Here is a 20076-nt window from a genome sequence, read left to right on the forward strand (position 1 = left end):
AACTACGTGCACAAATCTCATGCAACATGTCCTGATCTCTGGGATTGGAAGTTTTAGTTAGTGTTTAAGTTGATGTTTAGTTTTTGCTGAGTAAAATCATTTGTTCAATTGTTATTGGTGTGAAAAACAAGCTTCCAGATATTTTGGACCCTGGTTTGGTCTGTTATTCAGCCTGCCTCTACTCCTCCATATGGATCAGTCACATCTTTGACTTCAGCTTTATTTTCAGCTTCCTTTGTGTAATTTTAGCAAAGAAATCAACAGTATCCCCTTATATAGACATTCAGTTGACAAGCTAATCTTACCGGTGGGGTCAAAGAGCAGTTCCTCTCAGTTGATTCTCGTGCAACAGCACCATCAGTGTTTCCTGAAATTGCATGCACACAGAGGTAAAAGACCTTGGAAAAGTGATACAAGTGACTGAATTGAGCTATGCAGGCACGTTTTTGGATTAGTCTAAAGTAATCTTTCCCTTTAAAAGGGGCTTATTGTACCAAATCTATTCGGACAATCTGAAGGTCACAGCAATCTGCGGGACCAAAGTGACTCAAGGCTTTGAGGACAAGAGTCAGACTGGACACACAGAGTTTATATCAATCCCATTAACCACAGTTCATCCAGCAAGAGAAGTGCAATCAATCAAGATACTCCATTCTGTCATGTCCAAGTTACTGCTGATCAAAAACCGCTCCGCAGAGTTTATGCAGTCAAATTTTGTGCAAAGAAATACAGACAAGTAAAACCACCCGGCACAGACAGAGGAGAATGCATATACTTCTTTAAATGCAAGTCTTCTTTAAATGGTCTAAGTGCTTAAATCATGCAGTGTATGTACATGCAGACTGTAACTGTCCCTATAACAGCAGCTCCTACATGTGAGCTGTTCGCCACTTGACAGTTTCTGTACTGTAAACAAAGAGAAATATTGATCGTCACAGTGGCTCAATAAAAGTCTTCACACAGAGAGCAGATCCTAATCAAAGAGGATAAAGAGGAACTTTTTTTTACCTGTTAGTGCTGCAAGATACAGAGCCAGCAGCCAGCTGAAAGAAGGCATCTTGACACTCCGAGCCCTTTGCAAACAGATCCACACACGGAGTGGCTGAGGATCTGATGTTGCATGCAGCGTATGTGTGAAAGTGTGTGGGGGTGTTGCTCGTAAAAGCATTACTGCCCTCTCTCTCTCTCTCCCTCTCTCTCCTCCTCCACTGTCACCACTCATTATCTCCCTGATAGGAATCCTGTGTGGTGGCACTGGAAGTGAATCTTAGTACTTGGAAAAATTCCTGACCAAAAATATGCATCCATCCATGAAAAACACCCACCTGTTTGTTTTGTGGGGTTTTTTTTGTTTCCCTTGCATCTGACTCAACAGTTTTGATTGTATTATGATGTAATTCAGTGGCTGTGGGTTAGAAATTCCCACTTTTGTGCATTTTTGAACACTACTGATATTGTTATTGTGTATATAAGAAGAGAGAAGCAGTCTTACACTGAACAACATGGATAAAGCTGCTTATATTCTGTGACTGTGTGATTGGAGAGTATTTGTCAGGTGGAAGGCAAGAACAGGACCCAAACACAGGACTTCCTGGTTAGAGGCAGTGAATTTATTTACAGTGAGAAGTGAAGGGTAAAAAGTAAACAGTTCAAAAAAGTCGTGGCTCAGTTTGTGGTTACTCAATCTGCAATCTGGGGTTCGGGCCACTCCACCACAGCCTTAATCTCGGCCATCTCCGCCCGGAGCTGCTCCTGTTCTACAATGAAACCAACAAATGTGGAACTTGCATTTCTCACCTTTTACAAACAGAGGTTTCTCTAGTAGCCACTGAAGAACAAGGCAAACAGGATTCTCATGACCGGACAGGGTCTTCGGAAACATCAGAAAGTTGCCAAGGTAAACAAAAACAAAGTGATTCATGAAGTCCCTCAAAATGTCGTTCACCGGAGCCTGGAAAACCTCCGCAACCAGATGGTAAGCAACCAGATGGTAAGCAACCAGATGGTACGCGTTGCAAAGCTCAAGTTTGGTGAAAATGGTGTCCCCTGCAGTAACTCCAAGGCTGAGGACAACAGGGCAGAGGGTACTTATTTTTAACTGTGATTTTGTTTAGTAAGCGGAAGTCGATACAAGTATATACAAAGTGTCTGTACACTTTCTTTTCCACAAAGAGTGAAAAGAACAGTGAGACTTGAAAAGCAAACTGTTCCAAAGTCGTGACTCTGTTCGTGGTTACTCCTGACTCCTGTGCAGTGCTCTTGGTCAGTGGTATGTGGTGAAATCCCACACACAATATTTACAGGTGTGCTCTGCTCCCGCCAAACTTTCTTTCCCAGGTTCCTAACAAAACAAGATGTGACGATTAGATTAACGTTTCTCCAGGACGAGGGATAAAGACACCTCAGAGCCGGGGCTGTGCTGACGATGTCACTCCAGCGTCAACTGAAGTCCAGCCACTCTGTTAGACTGCTGACGAGGATCATCAGCTGCAGCTCGTGAATCTTGATTGGTGGAAGATATGGCTGGCTTCAGCGAGGGAACTCCTTAGGCCTGGTGTTGCCTGTAAACCAGCACACAGGCCACACACACTCACACACACATACCCACATAGAAGGAAGCAGGGGACTGGGAGAGAACATAACAAAAATAGATCGACCGGCGAGGACTGACGTACCATGACAGTATTTATCTGAGGACAGATAATAAAGACATGCGGTCGTGTTTGTGTCTGCACACCAAGACTACTTGTAATTCTGCAGAGATTCCCATAAAAATCAAACAAAAAAAACCCCTTTGGTATTCTTAAATCGTTGAACTCATGCCAAACAGATAATACCACTTAGCTGAAAGGAGGAGGAAGAAGAGGAAGGTAAAAGGAGCAGGGAAATGTATGAGGAGAATAATTACAGCAGCAATACATTAGGTTGTCTTCGAATATCTTTCTAGCTTCTCAATTTTTTTTAAATATTTCATTTTCATTTTGAAGAGATAGTTTGATATTTATGCAAAGACACAAATTGGCTTTCTTGTTGTGAGTTATGTAATATAATCAAATTAAAGCCACAGGGAAACAGATGGTGTGTTTGTAAATGAAGGTACCAACTAAATTCACCTATCAACACTTGGATAGCTCACTAATTAACATACGTTTCATTTGATGAAGCTGCACAAAAGCTGAAATTGAAAGGGGGATTATTTTTTAGGGGTTGAGCACATTGACTTTCTTGGGTCTTGCAGTCGAGAGGATGTTTCCTTTGGACAGAGCCTGGCCACATGTGTCCCTCCGGTCTGTCTTTAGGACAAACTAAAATATGTTCAGGATACATGAATAAAAGATGGATGCAGCATCTGTTTCTGGAAGTGCCTTAACCCTGTATTGTTTTGAATCGACATCAAAGGTAACGTCTGTGGTTTCAGTAAAAAATCAGACTGTAAGAAGATGAAGTAAACTTCATGACCACAGAAAATGCCATCGTAATGGGTTTACATTGTGAATTTGTCACTGGAGGCCGGTACATGGATGTGGATCCAAATACAGACACCAAGTGGAACACCGATAAGATTTAAACAAGCTTTGTTGTGAACACAGATTAGAAATGGCAAGATGAGGGCACATAGTGGGGAGTCTCTATCGGGGAGGCACTGGAACAGCGAGAGCTAGGTCAGGTTATGAGAGTGAGGAGTTAATGCAGGGAGGAGAGAGGAATACTGATTCTGCAGGCTTGCAGGCGGAGGTTGTGAGGCTCTGAGGAGGGCAGCCGAGTGAGCATTCGAGAGGTGAGTGAGTGACTCTTGTTCCAACCTTGTTTTCCTCATAATACAGAAGAGATGACAGGCAGGGGGACAAGCAGGTAAAAGCAGTTTTAATTCCAGTGAGTGGGTTGCAGAGAGGTGTGGAGAATCTTGCCAAGGAGACCAGGTTATTGAGCTGCAGGGGAGTAAAGCAGTGATATCACGAAGAAACTGGAGGCACAAGGAAATCAAGGTAAGTACAGAGCATGAACACGAAAACAAGTAGCAATGAAAACCACCACGAGTTAGCTGACAAACTGGCGGAGAATAGAAGACTGCGCTGGTCTTAAATACAGCCTTTCTGATTGTCACCAATGGATGAGAGGTAAGTAGGGCAGTTGAGGGAACAGGGCTCCGCCCAGAAGGCGGTCAGAGGTAGACACAGGAAGGCAGTGGAAGCCAGACGCTCCCTCTGATCCTGACAGAATTACTGTTTTCTGCCTTAATTAGAAAGAAAGTTTTTACTGCTCAGTACACCATTAATGCTTCCATAGAAAGTAAGGACATGCCTTTTGGAAGGACTTGCCAGAAGAAAGCCTCTTCTGTCTAAAATAAATATGGCAAAGTTGCATCTGGATAAACAACAAGACCTCTAGAACAATGTCTGTTGGATAAACAAGGCCAAAGTGGAGATGTTTGAATGTTTGATGAAAACCAGACGAAGCAATAACATTTCATACCAAGGAGAGAGGAGATTGGCTTGTTTTGCAGCCACATTACTTCAGCACCTTGCATTCACTGAGTTGACCATGAACAGATCTGTATACCAAAGTATTCAAATCTGAGGTCATCTTTCCAGCAGCTAAAGCTTGCCTAGAAGTAGGACATTAAACAGGAAAATGATCCCAAGCATACTCATAAATCTGCAACAGAGGGTGTTAAAATGACCCAGTCATTGGGTCACACATTGGTTTGTATATGTGCAATTTGCTAATAATTTAGCACTGAAATGTAGACAAACCCATTAATAATGGCATGACTGTCATTTCTACCAGCTGTGCAGCAGGTTCAAGTGCATGCTATTCAAGATGAGGAAGGCTGATATATTTTTTTCAACAGGCTGTCAGTGTGAAAGTAATGTATTCATTTGATAGAGTGAAAGGTTTCTTTACATTGTCTTTTTAAACATTTTTTATCACCTCGGGTTGTCAACAAATCCAATTCTGTTATTTTTGCATAGTTTAACACACAGACAAGCACACACATTGGACTGTTTATCAGAAACATACTGCTGTAAACCAAACCGTTATTGACTCACTGAATGAGAAACTAAAATCGTGTGTTTCTTGGCCATCCAACAATTACCACACCTTTGGAAGGATTGTCATTGTCATGTTGACAGAAGGACTCTGGCATTCATGAGATATGGGGGTAGTCAGTACACAACGCAATAACATAGTGCTTCACTGCCCACTGTTACTGATTGTTTAACAAGCCAATGCCATGATTTACTGACACTATAACTACCTGATGTGAATATATTTTTGAGATGCAACACCTCTATGGTGCTCTGGGATCCATTAGCTTTGAACATGACTTCAAAACCTGACAGACATTCAGAGCACAGTGTGCTGGAATAAGAAAAAGCCTATGATATAACACTGGGTAATGTAAAGGGATCACAGAGTGTCTCTTAGGCTGGAACATCAGAGAATATGAAAGCAAAGGTTCCTGTGATTTTAATGAATAGCTAGCTGCTCCAAGGTTACAAAGCTGTGCTTGATGAGTCGAAGGTATACGGTTTAATAGGGCAACACAGCTGTGTAGTGATCAGCACTGTTGCATTTGTGTAGCCTGTGATCCTGAACTTGATGAGCACTTAGATGGAGGTTTACCTAATGCAGTAATAAAGTTAGTACTACACCTTATCAGCTGGGACCTCATTTCACCATCAGAACTGCCTTAATTCTTCACAGCATGCATTTGACAGGGTGATGGGAACATTCCTCAGAGATGTTGCTCCATGTTGAAATGATAGTATCACACTGTTCCTGCAGATATGTTGGCTGCACATCCATGATATGAATCTCCCATTCCACCACATTCAGTGGGTGGTCTATTGGATTGAGATCTTGTGACTCTTGAGGCCATTTCAGTACAATGAACTCATTGTGATGTTCAGGAAAACAGAAGTTTTGAGCTTTTGTCAGGGGCCGAGCTGGCTGTACCAAAATTCGGGACTCAAATGCAGACTCGCTTTACTTTGTACAAGAACTTCATTGAGAAAAAAGGATTAGAAGCACCAGGGGTTCACTAGGGGTCAGAAGAGCAGGGTTACTTTGATTCCTGGGCGGAGTATACTGAAAACAGGAAAATAAGCTTAGTGCTGAAAAAAATCAAGATAACAACAACATCAGGGAGTCACTTTACCACTGGAAGGTAGCAGACAATCTGGTGACAAGTGGAGGCGCTTAATTGCATCTTGATGGAGCACAGGTGTGTTTGGCAAGAGCTGGATGCTGGCTCTGCCCCAAAGAGAGGAGAACCCAGCTCAATCTGGACTCAGAGGCAGGTAAAAACACACTCCAAACATCACAACGACCCAGACTATGACAGCTTTGTAATCCTGCTGAAGGCACCCATCAGAAGATGCATAAACTCTGGCGATAAATTGGCTTACATGGTCAGCAAAACAGAATTAGGCAAACTCAGCTGATATGGTGCAAAGTGTTCCAAGAAAATTTCCCCTACACCATTAAACCAACCTGAACGCCAAATACTGATGCCACCAAAGACTGTGGCAGAAAATCGTCTGTCAGGCAACATCTTCTATTCTGCAATTTTGGTGAACCTGTGTAAATTATAGCCTCAGTTTCTAGTTCTCAGTTGACAGGGATGGCAGCTGGTGTGGTCTTCTGCTGCTGTAGCCTGTCTGCTTCAAAGCTTAATGCGTTGTGCATTCAGAGATGCTCTTCTACAAATCTTGATAGTAATGAGTAGTTATTTAATTTATTGTTGCCTTCCTATCAACTCAAAACAACATCAATGTCTGACCTCTGACATCAACAAGGCAATATCACCCACAGAGCTGCTGCTCCCTGGATAATTCTCAGTAAACGATGGTTTCTGGTTGTGAGGGCAAATCCCAGCAGATCAGCAATTTCTTTGGCAGGCTAGTCTTGAACATGTCTGCATGCCTACGTTTACTGAGATAGGTGATATTTAGGTTTGACATTTACTACAGGTTTAACAAATGAAAAGTGGCTGGTCAGTATATATATTATTGGCTTTCTTGGCTGTTTAGTGTGATCTTGCTTTATGTTGATATTTTCTGCTTTCGCTTGTGCGTCAAAATAGCCAAACAAACTCTGTTTTTGAAGGTGCTATATGAATAAATGTATTATTATAATTCATGCACAACATTTAATGTGTACACAAATACATCCAATGTGTAGATATTTCAGTGAAAGACACTCATGTAAACCTGCCGACAGTGTAGGAGGGAAGTTGAAAATATTTGTTTTGTGAGTCAGTCTTGTTCTCATCATGGCTAAAGCAACAAGCAGTTTCTCTGCTAAAAAAATAAATGAAACTAAAGCCAATAAACATGGATTGCATGAATGCTGCTTATGTGCTACTTCAACATTAAGAGATGTATTCTAAAACACTTCTTCAGCTGAGAATCAGAGAGGAGAAACACACAGTTTTCTTGCTAGCAAGGGCAGCCACCAGAGCGCTCGCACAAGAGTGAGGCTCAGAGACTCGCAACTCTGAGACTGCCCTGGTCTTTATTTATACTTTAGTGGGCGTTTGTTCCTTACATTGGAATGTGGAGGTGTACTTGTATGTGTGTGTGTGTGTGTGTCAGAGTGTGACCCCATAACCGACTTCCCTTAACCTGCTGGTCTGGGTGTGAACGCCAGAGCACTCTGGAATGCACGCAAAGCTTTTGCAGACTATTAAGGATCGCACATCCTATCACTACCATATATAAACTTATATTATTAAAAGATTATACTGACTACTAAGTACAATTTTCTATTGACAGTATTTTTTAAATCCATTGTGAAAAACGAGTCTTTCCGACTCTATTACAATTAAATGTCACACTCAAAGCATCTTGTCTAGTATTTTTAGATCGTGTGACCCAGAAATTAGGTTGGACGTCTTATTATCTGATCCAGTGAAGAGCCATGAAAACCGTCTGATTATAATCAGTGTAAAAGCCTGAGTTGGTATTCAAGGATGTTTGTGAGGGTTTTTCAATCAAATTACACACCACTCAGTGTAGCTCTTGTTTAACATCCCATACTGACAAAAAACACAAAAACTGAATCTTTCATTGTAATATGAGGAAGACAGAGGACGATATGTATTTATTGCATTTAATATTATGACATAAGCTCGACTGACTTTGACAATGACGTGACAGAGATCAGCCTGAAGGGCTTGAGCAGCTCCACATTAGTGTTTCTGGGTCATTTTTGTAGAGACTTTTGCCCACAGTGAAACATTACCACAAATTCCTGCCCTGCCCTCTATTTCCTGCAGCAAAGCTGTATCACATTTAACATCTGGCAATGTCAAGAATGAGCAAACACTTACTTGTAATTTGCTACTGGGGAAAGATCTTAAGCAACCCCTCTTTTTCGTTTATATTTTGCTTCCACGGAGCCAGACTTTCTTGTTATTTTTTGGTGGTTTTGATTATTAAAAATTTTACTTGGAACATTAGCTGTTTTTTTTTTACTCTCATTCTCAGTACAGTCCTTGTACCTGACCACTTTTAGACTGATGTTTTTGTTGTGTTTCTTTTTGCTACAGACTGGTAATTTGTCCCTTGCTCTTTGGCATCTGGCAGCTGTTGTTTTTTTATTTTTTTTGCCATTTTGTTTTTGTATGTTAAGCCACTCAATACTAACCTATGAATCATTCAGGAATAACTAGTGCAACATGTAACAGACAATGTAGCAAAGAACTGATTTTAAATAGTACTTTTAGGCACTTTTGTTACTAGAAGCCTGTTGAAAAATAAATAGTTTGTTCCCATTTCTTCAGCTGAATCTATGAAAAATGACAAGAATAACCCAGTTTGACAGACATGAAATCACTGTTTTATACTAACAAGGTTATTCCTAATGTCATGAACGGCAAGGTGAGGACTCAAGACTAGACAAGGCTATAATATATATATATATATATATATATATATATATATATATATATATATATATATATATCCATAGGTCCCTCATCCTATTCATGTAGCCCCTTCCGCCGGGGTTACTTGCGTAGTAGCAGGCAACATTGCAGACATAGAGGACAGTTACAAGTACCTGGGGATCCCGCAGGCAAATGGGAACCATGAAGAGGCCGCTAGAAAGGCTGCAACCACCAAGTACCTGCAGAGGGTCAGGCAAGTCCTGAGGAGTCAGCTGAATGGTAAGAACAAGATCCGGGCCATCAACACATACGCCCTGCCCGTGATCAGATACCCTGCTGGGGTAATAAGCTGGCCAAAGGAGGAGATAGAAGCCACTGACATAAAGACAAGAAAGCTCCTTACCATGCATGGAGGGTTTCACCCCAAGTCCAGCACCCTGAGGCTGTACGATAAGCGGAAGGAAGGGGGCCGGGGACTGGTGAGTGTCAGCACCACAGTCCAGGATGAGACAAGGAACATCCAAGAATACATTGGGAAGATGGCCCCAACTGACCGAGTGCTCAGTGAATACCTCAGGCAGCAGAAACCCAAGAAAGAGGAGGGAGACGAGGAACCATCATGGAAGGACAGGCCCCTGCACGGTATGTACCACCGGCAGATAGAGGAGGTGGCTGATATCCAGAAATCCTACCAGTGGCTGGACAAAGCTGGACTGAAAGACAGCACAGAGGCACTAATCATGGCAGCACAAGAACAAGCTCTGAGCACAAGATCCATAGAGGCTGGGGTCTATCACTCCAGGCAAGACCCCAGGTGCAGGCTGTGTAAAGATGCCCCAGAGACAATCCAGCACATAACAGCAGGGTGCAAGATGCTAGCAGGCAAGGCATACATGGAACGCCATAACCAAGTGGCCGGCATAGTGTACAGGAACATCTGTGCTGAGTACAACCTGGAAGTCCCGAGGTCAAAATGGGAGATGCCCCCAAGGGTGGTGGAGAATGACCGAGCTAAGATCCTGTGGGACTTCCAGATACAGACGGACAAAATGGTGGTGGCTAACCAACCGGACATAGTGGTGGTAGACAAACAGAAGAAGGTGGCCGTAGTGATCGATGTAGCGGTTCCGAATGACAGCAATATCAGGAAGAAGGAACACGAGAAGCTGGAGAAATACCAAGGGCTCAGAGAAGAGCTCGAGAGGATGTGGAGGGTGAAGGTAACGGTGGTCCCCGTGGTAATCGGAGCACTAGGTGCGGTGACTCCCAAGCTAGGCGAGTGGCTCCAGCAGATCCCGGGAATAACATCGGAGATCTCTGTCCAGAAGAGCGCAGTCCTGGGAACAGCTAAGATACTGCAGGACCCTCAAGCTCCCAGGCCTCTGGTAGAGGACCCGAGCTCGAAGGATAAACCGCCCGCAGGGGCGTGCTGGGTGTTTTATATAGATATATATATATAGATAATACTGAAAAACAAAAATGTTTTATTTTGACTGATTTAAAGTCCAAAAGAAAACCAAAATCCACATGTAGCATTTTCAGTGGAAGAAATACTTCATCACTCATCCAAGTGACTTCTTCAGTTTCAGCTGACTTCAGCTGCACCACTGACAAACAACGGGCTGTGAGGTCAATTTTTAACTTTTACATAACTGTCATGACCATTGATCAGGACTCCAAAATAAAACAGGAAGTAACTAAACAAAGACAAAGGCAAAGGCTAGTCAAAACTAAAATTCAAATTGTGACCAATAAAGAAATCAAGAAGTGGACATAAATCCTAATAATAAAAGAAAAAGATATCAGAAGACCAAAAAACTCAGAAACAAGGACGACGACATCCAAAGACTATTAGCTGAAAACCTGGCATATCTCTGCATGTTGCGCAGTGCATCCTTAAAAAATCTGAGGAAACTGGACAAGTGGAGGACAGAAAGAAGACGTCACAGGCTTAAAATACTATCTACAGCAGATGAACACTTTCTGAAATCACGGTTGTCTCAGGACTGCACTGTATGGACTAAAGGAGAGTGACAAGTTTGAAAGGACTTTTCTTCTATTACATCATGAATTTATAAACATGTAAAGTTCTGAATTTTCATAAGTAACAAATGAAAACAGGAAAACAGGAACGTTAAAAATGACATTTTTATGAGCTGTAAATGAAGCCCTGTTTGAATATGACCCTAGTTCTCTTACTGGTTGAGGTAAATTAAAGTAATATAGAGCTGGGCTGTGGCTTGGCAAAAAATCTGCTAATAGTTGAATCTGGTACTGCCAAGTAAGCCACAAAAGTCTCGGGTTCTTTAGTTTTGTAACTATACACTTTTTAATGATGACTTCAATGTAGCCTCTATCCTGTTTTGACCTTGGTCCAAAGTATCCTCCATTACAGAAGTAAATTGAGCTAAAGCTGTTTGGCTGTCATCTGTCACTGTGCATTGTAATAGCAATCTGCTTATGGGTCAATAAAACCTAGTATTGCCCATAAAGCTTGTTTAGCTTGCATAATATCTTGATAACACAGGGAAAACACAGAGAGGTGGATGAACAAGCAGTAAAAATGGTTATGCAACTTTTATTCGAACCCTGTAAACTGTTGATGGGCAGTGCGCTGTGTCCAGAGACCCTCAGCGGTCCTTCAGGACATTTCTGCTGAAAAATGAGATAGTGCCCTACATGAGTGACAGGATGCCTCCTGGATGCCTTTCTGGTCAGGTAATTTGGGGAATCTCCAACCTGGATGAGAACCACAGTGCCACCCAGAAAACCCCAAAATGGGCACAGGCAGAAGATATTTCTGCACTTCTGATGCCTCTATGACCCCAGGAATAAATGAATGTGTCAGTGTATGGATGGAGTCATTTCTGCTATTTGTTTAAATAATAGAAAATAGGAAAAAACAAGATCATCTTAGATGTTTTTGAGGATGACCCATATCCATAATATTTTGTCCATCACTGCAGATGTTTTCTAAAACATGCTTAACTATTCTGGCAGAACAAACAGAACAATTATTGCCATGTGTTGTTAAATGATTCCAGGCCCACTAAAGAGAAGTTTTCTTTGATCATCTGCATTTGGTATCTGGGGCAAAGTGATGACTTTTTGAATGTTATCTGCAGAGATTACTCTTTGATATCATTAAGATACAGCGCTTGTTGAAGCTGACGCCCTGGCAGTTTGTTTCTCTTGTACACTTAATATGCACAGTGAATTAGTCTTTGTTGCCTGTTAACTATGTGCTGTTTGCATTCATATTAACTGTAAAAGACTTTTGCATTAACTGTACATGGATTTCTTTTAGGGGAACATTTTTCTTCTAGCTCTGCTCTGCATAGTGGGTTGCTGTCATTCTCAGAGCATATGACCTCTCTCCATCATACTACACATTTGCAGCATGCATTAAAATAATGCCATCAATTCAGTGTGTGACAGCTGCAGTGTTAATAAGTTCATCCTCTGCACCATTTTTTTGAATGTCAGTGAAAGTATCGAGTACACAACATCTGTCTGCACTCTATAAATCCAAAATCCCCCAGGGGAAGTTTTACTTTGTCACATCTTAATCTTTTCTGAGCTGAGGATGACGCATGCTTAAAAGGCGTGATGTAGTCAGAGTGTACAGACACCTTATTTCAAATGAAATTACACAAATGCCAATTTAATCCTCAGCAACTGAGATGCAAAGACTGTGGAAAAATAAATTGACACGTATCCTAAGTTGCCGATTGTTGCCAAGTTGCCAACTCCTCAATTTTGGCTGCAGTGGCTACAGGTCTGTTCTTGGTGTTTAGATACATTTAAGATATCAATTTGAAAATCCTATGTCACCTCATTCTAGCGTTATCGTGTTCTCACAGTTGGGTGTCCACACCGCCCATCCAGCTGTTCTCCTGTCCACCTGGCTGGGTGACGACAATACTCCATGAGGAAATCTGTAATCCTGTGAGGTCTTATTAATATATTAATATACATACTTAAAGATATATATATATATATATATATATATATATATATATATATAATATGCCTTTGCCATCACTGTGACTCACGGAACTTACACCAGAGAAATTCATATAACCTTTTCTTTTCCTCCTTCAGTGCCCTACATTTATAAATAATTAAATAGGTTTCTTTGTGGAGACATCCGTGGACATATGTGTTGCCAAGTGATAAAACAAACATCGCTCCAACTCTTTTTATAACACGGTAGTTAACAAAATATATATGTACATTAAAAAAAACTAGAAATTAATGTTCATACCACTGTGATAGCTTGTGATAGGTATTGGCTGATAGCTCATTTTGAATAATGCTCCACTTCTACCTAATTGTGTGTAATATGGGATGAAAAGCAAAGAATATTTGCTTTTATCACTGCTTTTGAAATCACAATTTTCACAATATCACAATTTTCTTAAACAAATACCGACAGATAGTGTTTGTAATGTTTCTAAACCTTTTTTTTTTCTATTTGCCAGGTGGTGCTGTTTTAGCCTTTTCCGACAGGGGGTGCTGCAGCACTCGCAGTACCCCTTGTTCTCACGGCCTTGGTGTTGACCGAGAATATTGACACAAGCTCTGTTAGCAGTACACTCAAATGAGCATTTGGGGGCATAAGTGCTTCATGTTGTTTCTTGATGTTTCTGCAAACTCGAACAAACCTTCTTCCAGGCTGTGAAGTTTTAATGTGTGTGTTTTTGTTGAAATGCACACTAATATATTTGCACTGTCAGAAAAAGACAAACGACTTGTTTTCACTGATGCCTACAAAAACCGAATCTTTGGAATTACAGCGTCAAAAATTTATTTTAAATGGGAAAAGGTGTTTTTGTTCAGAGATTTAAAGGCACCCAAAGGCATTATATTTTGTTTTTTTGTTGGCTGATTGGACATCTGCTCAGATCGCTGCATTTTAGTGTTCAAGTTTTAGCAGAAAGCCAACAAAAATGTTGGTGGAAAACAGAAGAAACACCACTTCAAAGAAAGATCTTGGGCACTGTGATTCTGTAGTAGAAGGCATAGGAAGAAATGAAAGCTGCAAAGTTGTAAGTTGTAAATTTAGTACAGTATCATAACAAAAATATAAAGTGATTACAGACTTTGCTTTGTAACACGTTATACCCGCCATAGCAGCAGTAGACTGAAGTAAAAAACCAAACAAACAACCTTATATGGAGCATATATAGTAGCATGAGAGCTGATCTTTTAGCTTACAGACATGCACTTTCATAGACGCCATCTAATGTAATGAGAGTGGGGTAGGTCTGACTGTGAAACCACACACTCATTGGCTATGACCAAAACTTAGTGAATGGATGATACAAAGTGAGTAAATGAGCCTATACCTTCATCACAAAAGTGTTTAGAGAGCTCAAGTCACAGAGAGCTGTTTTCCCACCAAATTTAATAGTACTGCAACCACAGGTATCGCCCTTTGGTGGCGACTGCAGATTTAAGCAACTTACCTATGTGCATAGCACCTAGCGCTGTAACGCCACACCCCATTCAAATGCAGATTCTCTGTCTGAAGCCGCTAAACACTTTGGACTCACAATAAGCACCAAGAAGACTGAAGTCTTCAGCCTGCAAAGGAATGAACAGCAAACATGCCTGAAATAAAGACTGACAGCAAAGACCTTAATAATGTTGACTTCACCTATCTTGGTGGAAGTCTTTTGGCTTCCGAAAGTCTTAATATCGAGGTATCCAAATGCATCGCTAAAGCAAGCGTAGCAGACTCTAAAAGAGAGTATGGAGCGATAGGGGATTGAACCTGGAGATGAAGTGCACAGTATACAGAGCGGTAGTCCTAGCAGTCCTTCATTGCTGTATAGCAATGTATAGCAAACCGAAAATATTTGGCACTCATGAAAAACCTATACAATCTAGGCAGCTAACAGGTCTGAATGGACACATGCTATATGTAAGAGAAGCTCACGAAAAGACAAAGCAGCCATGCAGAAATGCGTACAACTTATACATACATACATACTACTACTGGTACTGTGAACATGAGATAGCACTTTCCAGTCCTCTGTGAGATAATGCCATATTGTATGACTCCACAGCCTCTGATGTCACTGCATTGCAAGTTAATGCAATCCTTTCTCCTTTACTCAGCAGAACTCACTTCTCTGTGTCTGTGACTCAGGGTGTGACCGTGAAAATATGTTCCGACCGTGTCACATACCAGTATTTCAGATTGCATTTTCCACAACTTTGTATGAAGCAGGTCTTTGCACTTAAAGTAGCTGATGAATTACATTATTTAACTGTGAACCTAAGGCTACGTATTTCATATATAGGTCCAATATAAAAACCTGATCTCAGCATGGTGAGGGTAAACTGATCACTTTGCTGAACATAACCACAGGGGGTCACTGGTGTTCAGTGTTCTGCATTCCCACTTCTCTCTCCATCCTCAGTGAACACCCTGTTTTTTTTTCTTCTTGTTTTGTTTTGTTTTTTCAGAAAGCTTGCTCCATTATGGGAGCTCTCATTCACAATCTGCATCAATCAGACCTTCAGTCATTTCTGTGCCTGTGTTTGCATGCTCATTGATCTGTGTATATGCCAGGGGGTTTAGTGCCTTTGTCAGCCATCAGCCATGCTGTAGCTTGGAGATGAGGCTTAAAGTTATGGACCAATATTAATAAATGGTAGCCCTGGCAACAGTGTTCAGTGTGTGAGTCAGAGAAGCTCAGGCAGAGGGGAAGGCAGGGCACCGTGGCCGAGCACGGATGCTCTCTGAAAACCAGCAACAAACCTGGCTATGAACCAGTGTCACATCTGCGCAGAACAAGAGGACAGGCAAAATTAATCAAATCAAGATTCTAACATGAGTGCTTACAGCCGAGGACTCATTTGGGGGTTTTGGTGCAGAGGGATTCAGCTGTTTGTTAGTTTTTGGTCACTATAAACCAAAGAAATTACATTCGGTGAGTTATGCAGCAGTGCTTGAATTTCAACTACATGAAGGTGGAAATGCAGCATGGGTGTTCCCCTGTGTTGGGATGGTTGGTGTGAGCTGTGGGTTGTGATGCATACAGTATTCTCGTGTATCTCTGAGGAGTGGATGGTATTTTTACAGTGACCATAATGGCTGCAATAGATTTTTAGATTTACCAGCTGGATATAAATCCTCCAGAACCCTGCTAGCACTTCTTATGTGGTCTAGACAATAGCTCACAATAAAGTGAATTATAATGAGGAAACTCATTCAAAAAGGCAAAGACTGTGAATAAGTTAAAGAGAAAAGAGTTAATTAAAAGCAGTCCTGTCCTGTCACACAGTTACATCAGAGGTGATGTCAGTCACGTATACAGAGTACAGTCCTGTATGCAGCCATCAGTCGCTGTAGAAAGTAAACCTCGAACTTCCAAGTTAGGGTCACTCACTTCCAATCTTTGAGCTGCTTTTGTTTGCCATTCTACTGCAGAGGCCTGGCAAAGCTGATTACAAATCTCGCCACTTCCCAGAGATTACAGCTATATTACAGTTTAATGTTTTGTTTTTTGCACTGCTCCGTTCAGATTGTCCAACTTCATATTTGCCCAGAGTGAACAGACTCCAAGTACAAAGTGCCGCTTTATGACCTTATAAACCGCAACACAGTTTCCCAGTAATAGAACAACATAAATAAAAGGGCAGAAAAAAAATCAATGGTTAACCATATTATAAAGGTCAATATTATAATAGAAAACCTAGCAAGGTTGGCTAACGCTTGATATTCTTGCTGGTTACTAAAGGCTTCAAATCTCACATTAAACATTAATATTGAGTGAATTCAAACACAAGACGGAGTTGCGAAACTTTTGGAAAGTTTTCAGACTAATCTTAAAATAGGTTTATTTTTACTTATTAATTAAAAAAACAAACACAAATATCATCATTATGTGGATGGTTGTGACTTTTTAATGTTACAGTAGCCATTAACACTTTCCCCGCCAGAGTATTGTCTCCAACTTAACAGAGACTCATAAATCACTAATCATTCGGAACGTCGGTGGGTCCCTGACTACTCCAGTTAGGATGTTGTATCCTTGGGCAAAACGCTGAGCCCGAATTGCCTGCATTGCATCCATTGGAGTTGGAGAGTGTGCGAATTTCAAAAAGTGCTTAGACTTAGATAAAAGTGAATGAATGAAACTTGTAGTAGAGTGCTCCACTGAGTAGAAAAGTGCTTTAGTGCTTTATACGTACCAATCCATTTACCAAATCAAAACAAAGAGCAGAAAGTTAGATTTATAACACTACTGTGTGATGAGAACAGTGATTACTGGACACTACGTCTTGTCATTGGCAGAGATAGTGCTATATACATACATAATATGCTACAGTGACACTGAAAATACACGTTACTAAAGTTATCTTTTGTAAAGAGGTAACTTTATATTATAAAGATGAAAAAATCTATGTAGAAGCACTTCAAGGTAAAAAGAAAACAAATCCAAAGAAAATGAGGTGTAGTGCAAACTATAGAAGTTATAGGTAATAACTGACTAGTCTAACAAGGCAGTCATCACTTTGCACACTCATTAGCGAAGACATCTCATTGAAACTGGTGTATATGACGTCTATCAATAATAAAATTCTGACAACACAGCGATATTTGCTTCTTTTCTTTTTTTAGTGCTGTATGTAGGTACCGTAGGCAGCGTATATACTGAAGCTGCAATTATTTCAGAAGTAAAGGCGGGCAACATGCACCTGCAGGTTTTCTGGTCCATCCTCTTGTCAGTAGCTCCGCCCTGACTTGTTGATAAGAAGGACAGTAAAAGCTGAGTATATATCTGAGTGGCAAATGGCAATACACAAACGATGTCTGACATAATTAAGATGATTTTGACCAAACTCAGCATTCAGATCTCTTCAAAGAATTCAAGGTTAATTTGCATTGACCTTCTCGTGTTATCCACTTCTTCTGCCATTTTCTTTGAGACAGCTAGCATTGCTGTTTTTGCAGCAGTCATATTATCAAAGATGCTGGCTTTAGAACTGTGTGCTGATAACAAACCATCATCTTTAGGCTGTACCACTCCATTTTAGAAGTGAGCTTTCCGCTTTGCCCGAGAGCTTCGTAAATGATCTCGGTCTTGTGTTGGTTCTGGGTTTTGGTCATATGTCTTTACTTTTCTCTGCATGGTGGAATTTTTACTTGCATTTGTGGAAGAAGTGACTGAGGTAGTTATCAGAAGCTTTTCTGAGTGCATAAAAATAGTTTCCACAACAAAAGCCAACACAGGCATCAAGATCACCATTTAACAGCCATGTCTCAGGTTTCTCTGAACCTTTTAGGTGTATTATTTAATGCACATGCTGGAAACTCAAAGCCCTTTGCAACATCACATTGACAAATAGTATTTCTAAAAACCTCAGTCTCATCCAGTCCCCTCCCCATTTTTACTTATGAAAGACCCAGCTTCTCTGTACTACAGTTCTTATACCCATCTTACTAGTTCATTTAATCAGTTGAAATGCTCCACTGGGTATTATTTAGGCAGAATAGATCACCATAATTAGAGTTGTATTTTTACCCTCAGCAATTCGTTTTTGATAAATATTTCTTTTTATTTATACGAGACAAACAGCGATCCCAAGCATATGCTGCTTTTGGAAAAATGCAACTTCTTTTCATCTCCTCCACAAAAGATCCCAACATCTTGAAGAAATTAGGAAATTTCAGCACCAGCTCTATAAAACAAGTCTTACCATTTTTTTCTCTCCCTCCTCTTTACGACGATACATAATTTTGGGTGCTTTGGCTGGGAGGAATACCGCCTCTTCTCATTGTGTTGACAAAGTGCTTTTGAATAGAGCTGGGAGCCCGAGTGAAACCAGATTGTTCGGCGCGATAGAGGAAACAGAAGATAACGGGCAGTAAATCAGGCACTGCTGAGACAAACTTTTGCAGCCAGGGATTCACATATAGAACAGGAGTAACACCTTCCTGCAGTAGCAACAACTATGAGAGTTATCTCTACTGTAAAAATGTGTAATGGCCTGGTGATGTTTTCATTGCTCCCCCATATACCACTTTCAGGGCAAGTTTCTGAACGTAACCTAGAGTGATGATCACATTCAAGAGAGGAACAAAACTATAGGAGCTGTTAGGCTGTACTCAAGGGTGGGTAATTTTAGACAATAAAAGGAAATAAAACCACTATTGTTCATCCGTGTCAAGTATTTGTGCAGATGTGATTAACAAATTGAGTTCTGTCTGCTCAGTCTGTTACGTATTAATAGGACTGGCTTTGTAGCTACATCTGGTTTTTGGAACATGCAGATATATCCTTTTACAAACAGTTATGTGCATGAAAAATACAGGGCAAATCACATTTCACATACCATAGGGAACAAGATTGGAGCATTTAGGGGGATTTTCTATATGATGATCACTAACAGTACACCATCTCTTTAACAGTGTTATTACTTTTCCAGCTGTTTGAGAAAACTAGGGGCACATCAAACCAGTGAACTGAACAAAGGGAATCAGAAAAGCAACATCTGCAGTTAAATAAAATATGTGACCTTCTTTTGGATTTTTTAAATCAGGCTAGGACAAAAGAGATGCGTTTGATAAATGGGATTTGCATGGAATCTCATAGGGAAGTAAAACATTACAGTGGGAACACTACAAACATGAGGGTCCATCTCATGCACCATGTGGGTTAATGCAACCTGAGGACAGTAAAGCTAACATTAAATCAGCTCAACCCAAAAAAACAACCAACCCTGACACCCTTAGGTTGACAAGGCTATCTTCCAGTTAAATAATGTAATCCATCACCTACTTTATGTGCAAAGACCTGCATCCATGCAAAGATGTTGAAAATGCACGCTGAAATGCACGCTCAGGGTAACACCCTGAGTCACGGACACATAGAAGGGAGTTCTGCTGAGTAAAGCAGAAAGGATAGCATTAACTTGTGATGCACTGACATCACAGCTTGTGGATTCATGACAGCTCATTATCTCATAGAGAACTTGGAAGTACTATCTTGCATTCAAAATACCCGTAGTAGTACACTAGTCCGTACATGTTTGCGTTCAGTTAAGCTGGACTACACTGTAATGCAAACTGATAAAACAGTTAAGACAGATAATGACAAAGGTTACCTTTTGGGATATATGTCTTGACAACACGTTCTCACTCCCTAAGCGTAATATTTTAC

At 40.8% G+C, this 20076-nt stretch overlaps 1 protein-coding gene across 5 annotated transcripts in view; it reads right to left on the reverse strand.

The window, feature by feature from the left end:
* xpnpep2 (X-prolyl aminopeptidase (aminopeptidase P) 2, membrane-bound) overlaps positions 1 to 20076 on the reverse strand; it is a 127824-nt gene that overhangs the window by 19087 nt on the left and 88661 nt on the right. For 3 of the 5 annotated variants that reach the window (XM_082553455.1, XM_082553454.1, XM_082553452.1), the window contains exons 3-4: positions 1009 to 3929; positions 306 to 367 (exon numbers count right to left, since the gene is read on the reverse strand). In XM_082553455.1, coding sequence (XP_082409581.1) covers positions 306 to 367; positions 1009 to 1222 — 276 coding nt within the window. In that variant the 5' untranslated portion in view covers positions 1223 to 3929. The remainder of the gene's footprint in view (positions 1 to 305; positions 368 to 1008; positions 3930 to 20076) is intronic. The other 2 variants (XM_082553453.1, XM_082553456.1) reach the window with 2 other exon arrangements.

Source organism: Aulonocara stuartgranti (genome assembly GCF_965226115.1).
Source record: "Aulonocara stuartgranti genome assembly, chromosome: 2".
NCBI lineage: Eukaryota > Metazoa > Chordata > Actinopteri > Cichliformes > Cichlidae > Aulonocara > Aulonocara stuartgranti.